The sequence below is a fragment of the Oscarella lobularis genome, chromosome 13 (genome assembly GCF_947507565.1).
Source record: "Oscarella lobularis chromosome 13, ooOscLobu1.1, whole genome shotgun sequence".
Classification (NCBI taxonomy): domain Eukaryota; kingdom Metazoa; phylum Porifera; class Homoscleromorpha; order Homosclerophorida; family Oscarellidae; genus Oscarella; species Oscarella lobularis.
This window is the reverse complement of record NC_089187.1, coordinates 978,424-984,423: the sequence shown is the minus strand read 5'-3', so window position 1 is coordinate 984,423 and position 6,000 is coordinate 978,424. Positions and strand designations below refer to the sequence as shown.

Below are 6,000 nucleotides of genomic sequence, written 5' to 3'. Positions count from 1 at the left end.
AAATTCTCGTGCCCATCCCAAACAAATATTACATCGTTAGAAAATCTCCCCATCCGAAACAAAAAGATACGAGTCCAATGGTACAAAGACACGCTGCCGCTACCAGCGAACTCACTTAAGTACCATCACACGCACGGGATGCAGCTGATCATCAACAACTTTTCGACCGATGATTTGGGAGTTTACAAGTGCTTTCTACTCGGATACGGAATTCTACTCCCGGCCCAGAACAAGTCGTCTGTGACGGTCGTTCTGGACACGATCATGAAACCCCCTGCTCTTGAGGAACAGACGAATGGTAAGACAACTCGCGTTCTAGCACGCAAATGAAAGCAATTAATAGTCTTTCTTTTGGGGAGCAGGCGCAGCGAGCGTGAACGTCATAGCAGGAGCAACGGCAGGAAGTGCCGTCGCTCTCGTCACTATATGTATCATCGTCTTATTTTATGCGCGCAAAAAACGCGTCAGTACCACGTACTCTGTGCAGGAAACAGGGAAGAATGATTCGTCACAGGGGACTCAATGGCATCGCGACCTAGCCCTCCAGGGAAAATCATTCAGCAAAACGACAACTGTCTATGAACCTAACGACTAACGACAGACACGACGTATATCTGTGTGTGTAGTGAAATTAATGCTTGTCCAGAAACGCGTACTAGTCTTGTACTTACTTCGTGAATTTGCCGAAAGTCTTCCTCGCTTCCGATATCGAGAAGATTCTCGCTGATCCGTACCCCAATGCAGTTGCTTCGCGACTACTCTACGTTCGATTCGATTCAGAAAATGACAGGCGGGACTGATGGCGAAAAAATGAGACGCTCGGGACGTCTGAAACTGTGAGCGAGCAGCTGCTCGACTCTTTCTAACCGAAGAATCGGGCTGCTCGGCGAACAGGGAGCCTGGAAGAGCCTGACATATTTAGATCCGGACCCTCGGTAAGTCCCGTATTCTATTTCTGTTCCCTTGTCGTTGCGAGGCCAATGCAAGCCTTTCCTGCACTTTCGGGAGGCGTTTCGGTGTCTGTAGACGTCGGAGGAGCAGGTTTTTCCTGTAAATTGATACTTTTCGGCCTGCTTCTTCTCTGGAAAGCCGTAGTGTAGCAAGCATCCGCTATATAAGCTATGAAGATACAGTTTTGGTTGACTGCCTGAGAGTTAATGCAAGTGTGAGCACCAAACGTTAGGACTGAAAGATTCTAAGACAGCAACATCGAATGAGCTACGGAAGGCAACAGACATATGCTTTGTTATTTGATCCAGATCTTGGCGAAAACTTCTTGAGTGGAGAGGCAGTTCATAGCGGTTGCAGTATCACCGGTTTGAAATTGAAACAGCCATTCGCAGCTGCTAAACGCATCTCCGACGATGCCGTGTCGACTGGTCAGATACCTTTTCCCACTGATTGTTACCGCGTGATCTTCCCAGTGTTTCATGGTTCTTCCGGAATCGGGAAAATCGTGCGCATCCGGATTGTACGGATGAACGCGACCCTTTCGATCGTAATTGATTTTGTACTCGCCTTTCGTCTTGTCGCCCCACTCGGGAACGAAGCGAATCGACACGAAAGCATCGAACTGTTGCCTGTACTTCAACTTCCGAATGTAGTAGGTGCGAGGAAGTCGGTTTCCCGCCGCCACGTGAAACGCCGACGCGTAGACGCGCATAATGGAATCATTTCTCGCGTCGAATATTGAATTGAGTTTCGCTTTGCTCAAACTCGCCCACTCGTCCGTGCGATCGGCGAGCAATTTATCCTCGTTCATTCCATTGATCGGATACTTTTTCTCGGGATTCGCTCTCGTTGCCTTAACAACGGTGACGAGAGTCCATCCTCCGCCGTCAGTTAGCATGTCGCAGTAGACTCGGTAGGGATTCGAACCGTTCGTGCTTTGGGAGATCCAGTAGACCCCACTCAGTGCTCGCGGTCGCACTTCCTTGATATCGCGGCACGTTCGTCCCGGCGACGACGAAACGTCTCCTATAGTCGACGTTGTCCCTGCTAGCATCATATTTATACTCGTCTTCATGTTATTGATTGTGTCGAGGAGAAAGCTCGAGCAAATGTAGCGATTCAAACCTCCGTGGAATTCGAGCGTTTCTCCTTCGCGAGAGCATTGGGGTACGAGCGGCAGGCACTCGTCTGTTGAAGTGTTGTAGCCTTGGCTCGTCGCTTGACAAGCAATGAAACGCTGCAGCGTATTGTAGAGGATTTGGCTCGCGTTTTGGGCGTGGGAAAGCTTCTCCCGGAGGTCATTGTTCGATTGCGTGAGCTCGTCAAGTTTTGCTGCAACTTGATCCATCGTTGCCGTCGTACCGCCAGCGTATTTCATAGTAATCAATCCCATTCCTGCGTTTATAATCAGGTTACCTTGATCGTCAACCGATAGTTCTGGTTCCCCATTTGAGTCTGCCGGATGAGAATTCATGTCAATGAAGAACGCTTGTAGAAAGAGAATCAATAGAAGACGTTTCATCGTCCGTATTCAAAAGCAGTATACGTAGATTACGAGCGTTTGCCTTAGACTGCCTGATCAAAAAAAACGTTCACCGCACGTTTAACCGCACGTTTCACAGAACGTCCACCGCGCAACTTCCGCTGACTAACGATATTTTCGTCTTGCAAGATCTAATTACTTGAACACTCGCTCGTGCGTTGTGAAAACGTTGACAAAAGGTAAATCACAAGCAAGACAACGTCGTAATTACTGTACCTTTATCCTGGCCTTTGATACGGACCAGAGTTAGTTGTCCAGAAGAGAGTAGACCATGCCTATGTATTTCTAAGCCTGTGAACCCATTGAACGGAATTTTTACCGTCCTACTAAAATTAGAAATCTTCTGGCAGTGCTACGCTCAAATTCCGTAGGATAAATGTGCAATAAGAACTGTATAAGATACTATGAGATAGGAACATTATTCTCGTTTCTGCCTTTGCAATTTACTCGGAAGATATACCGAGAGAAGCAGCGAAATGAGAAACACTGTGGAAATGAAATAGAAAACCAAGTGATAATCAAGAAGAAATCCTATGTGACCCTTTCCCTCGCTGATGGGCCAAGCAAAAAGCGAGCTTCCAACGGAAGGAGAAACCGCCCTAAAGGAAGACGTTGTAAAAGCAAAATTTGGTCAATAATATTGTAACGTTGCCTGGAAACGGATGCAAGTGAAAGGGCCAGGCCGTTGATCACATCTACGTGACGTTTGGGTGTACAGAATTGTTGATAAAAATTAATATCATGACATAGGCAACGTTGATAGATAATCTCATCATGACGAAAGTAATGAAGAGGACTGTCCATAGAGGAATAAAACTAACGTAGAGAAATGTTAGAGATGCGGAGTATCTTTACGCACTAGTGCAACGAACTTGCCTTTCTTTGGAAGATATCACGGGCTTATACGCCATGAAGAAAACACAGGCAACGCACGTGACGTAGAACGCCTGTTTTAGATACGGCAAACATTGATTAGTTGCCTCTAACAAACGGTTTTACCATCAAAGAGCCTAGTTTGGTTTCCATTTAGATAAAACAAACTTCAGTCTGGTAAAAGTAAGCAGATCTTGGTTCGTACTTTGTGTGTAAGGTGAATTTGAAAAGGAAGGGTTGCGCAAGCTAAAATTGCCTGAAACAGTCCAATATCTTTCTCACGGAAACCAAGCCCACCTAAAAAATTACGTAAACACAAACCCTTTCAGTCTGTTGGAGGCAGACCTCTATATTTCTTCGTTGACATCCATAAGCTTGCCAGCTCGTCTGAACCAACCACGGAAAAAGCAAACAGGCAATAGGTAGCCAAAGCTAATTTCGTTTCCTTCACTCTACATAAATTCACTTCAGGGTTTGCCTACGTCCATTGTCCTTGTTACCTTAACAGATTTCGCAAGCTCGTCTTTATATATCTGGGACATCCGATTGAGAAAATTTAATATCGACATCATTCGACTCGGACGAAAACGCCACCATTGGCGCAGACTCAGAGACATCTTCTAGGCCGTCTGAGACATCTTCTACATCGTCTGAGACATTTTCTTCAGCGATGCTCTTTTTGTCAGACGAGCGAAAGCCTCTAAGAAGATAAGCCTTAGGTACAGAAAACCCAATCATTGTCTCAAGTACCTTGTCTCTGGTAGAAATAAATAAATAACGACGACACCAATTAGGAGGAGGAAAACGGACACAGCCGATGGCAGAAAATAAGGAAACGCTTCAAGGAATCCTTTCCAAAACGATCCTTTAATTAGTGAATTTTCATTGAAAGCTCTCTCTTACTCACCTTTGGGAAAAACGCCAGGGTACTGCCGAACCGGTTCAGCCAAGAGTCCGCCAACGGCTGGTCCAAAGAAAAGCCCCAAACTCCAGGCCGTTGTCACGTAAGCCAATCTTTTAGCTTGATTAGCGTTGTCTGAGACGTCGGCTATGCATGCTTTAGATGCGCTTAGTACCCCTAACAAGAGGCAAGACAAATTTAGCTGTGGAACTCCCCCCATGTTGTCAAATATTTCAGACTATTAATTAAGTCATCAATGGATACCTTTTACATTTAAGGGAGTAGATGCGTCTACGCTGACCGTTAATGAAATTAATTTTCGTACCATTACTCGCTCCGCTTAGCAGTCTCGTTACGATTGCCCAGGCCAAGCCCAACGTCGTGTTGGTGAATGCAAAGAGAAAGGTAAAGATAGTCAGCGTGATTCCACTGAGAAGAATAGTCATTCGGCGTCCTTTTCTATCAGCTAGGGTGCCCCAATAGTAGCTAGAAAGGTGTACAAATTTCTGTTCTACTTGTTCTGGTTATATGCTCTGCTCTTACCATCCAAAAAAATTCCAAGAAAATAAACAGAAGCTACCAGTCCAGCGTAGTATCCTACAAGAAACAAACACGCCTATTATTATAGCTGTACAAGGTTAGGGCGTGTGGAAAGAAGCACAGAAACGTTTCATCTCTGCTGCAGTTCTTTAGGTCCTTCCCAAGGGACTACTTTACCGGTGCACGAAAGTGGTACGGGCGAACAACGGTTCGATTTTTACGTGCCTGTATCTTCTTCTCGGACAAACTCTCCCTTGACATTAAACGTCTACACACAACGTCACTACGTCATTCCACAAGGATCGGGTACGACTTACTCTAACCATCCAAGGCAGAAAAGGAAACACCACTGAAACTGTCGAACCACCCGCTATCTATGACAATGTAATGAGGTCGCTTTTGCTTAAAGAGAAACTTCTCACAAGAATTGTGAATAAGACGAGTACGACTCGCCAGTTGTCCTGTTTCAGTTTTAGACTGTCCTTTGTCTCGTTGAGCACGGTACGGCTCATGGTGCTTTAGTAAAAAATGTTTAGACACTCGTTTTCTGCTCTACAGCTTGTACCCAAGAGACTTCGGTTTGTGACGCGTCCGAAAGTTTTGTTAAAGCCTAAGGTATCAAACGAGACCGCGCTGCCGAGCTAACAAGGCGACGATACACAGTTCTTTGGTCCAAGGAAACTGTTGTACGGGGTGTTTGAAACCCCGGATACTGTTCGTAAAATGTGTCTTACGTTCACCTTTTCAATGCTGCAGCACTACTTTACGTAGCAGCAGCAAGCCACAATAAAGGAATTGCGGGTGAATTGCTCTCTAAACAGCGTCTGCACGAGTGGACACTGCGAGTGCGATCCCGGCTGGACAGGAGACCGCTTCAAACGTAGTGGACGTTGCGCATCGAGCTGTTGTAGACAATCGCAGTTGCATCAAAAATGGCGTTGAGTTTAGCCTTGTTCAATTTCGTCCGACGACGGTGACGAGAGTCCTGTCATGGCAAAAAGTGTCCGGGTAAAATATTGTCCGGCCGGACCATATTTCACGTGAAATATGGTCCGGCCGGACAATATTTTACCCGGACCATATTTTACGCGACAGATCATGCAATGATACTGTAATCTAATGGCGAGATCGATTGCTCTGGCTCCTTACTTTTTTACTTCATTCAAACTGATAAAAAAAATGGCACTAACTA

At 45.7% G+C, this 6,000-nt stretch overlaps 2 protein-coding genes across 2 annotated transcripts; both read right to left on the bottom strand.

Annotated features, from left to right (window-relative positions):
- Positions 1-1,164: 1,164 nt before the first annotated feature.
- On the bottom strand, positions 1,165-2,553 carry LOC136194543 (uncharacterized). The gene has a single exon (XM_065983708.1). It carries the CDS (start codon positions 2,471-2,473, stop codon positions 1,247-1,249), a length of 1,227 nt encoding a protein of 408 aa, XP_065839780.1. The 5' UTR covers positions 2,474-2,553; the 3' UTR covers positions 1,165-1,246.
- A 49-nt stretch (positions 2,554-2,602) lies between these two features.
- On the bottom strand, positions 2,603-5,320 carry LOC136194848 (uncharacterized). Its single transcript, XM_065984101.1, has 12 exons — positions 5,258-5,320; positions 5,132-5,210; positions 4,986-5,061; positions 4,812-4,865; positions 4,594-4,754; positions 4,275-4,445; positions 4,118-4,217; positions 3,868-4,067; positions 3,713-3,819; positions 3,371-3,664; positions 3,147-3,310; positions 2,603-3,093 (listed from the first exon to the last, which is right to left on the bottom strand). Exons 1-8 carry the CDS (start codon positions 5,318-5,320, stop codon positions 3,893-3,895), a joined length of 879 nt encoding a protein of 292 aa, XP_065840173.1. The 3' UTR covers positions 2,603-3,093; positions 3,147-3,310; positions 3,371-3,664; positions 3,713-3,819; positions 3,868-3,892.
- Between the last annotated feature and the right edge of the window lie 680 nt (positions 5,321-6,000).

What these genes read in the sequence shown, in the direction of transcription:
- LOC136194543 (XM_065983708.1), bottom strand. Translation starts at nt 2,473, where the DNA reads ATGAAACGTCTTCTATTGATTCTCTTTCTACAAGCGTTCTTCATTGAC.
- LOC136194848 (XM_065984101.1), bottom strand. Translation starts at nt 5,320, where the DNA reads ATGAGCCGTACCGTGCTCAACGAGACAAAGGACAGTCTAAAACTGAAA. An exon ending in TGAAACAGGACAACTGGCGA is followed by an intron (nt 5,211 to 5,257) that starts GTCGTACTCGTC and finishes TTTCTCTTTAAG; the next exon opens with CAAAAGCGACCTCATTACAT. An exon ending in GCTAAGCGGAGCGAGTAATG is followed by an intron (nt 4,446 to 4,593) that starts GTACGAAAATTA and finishes GCCTCTTGTTAG; the next exon opens with GGGTACTAAGCGCATCTAAA.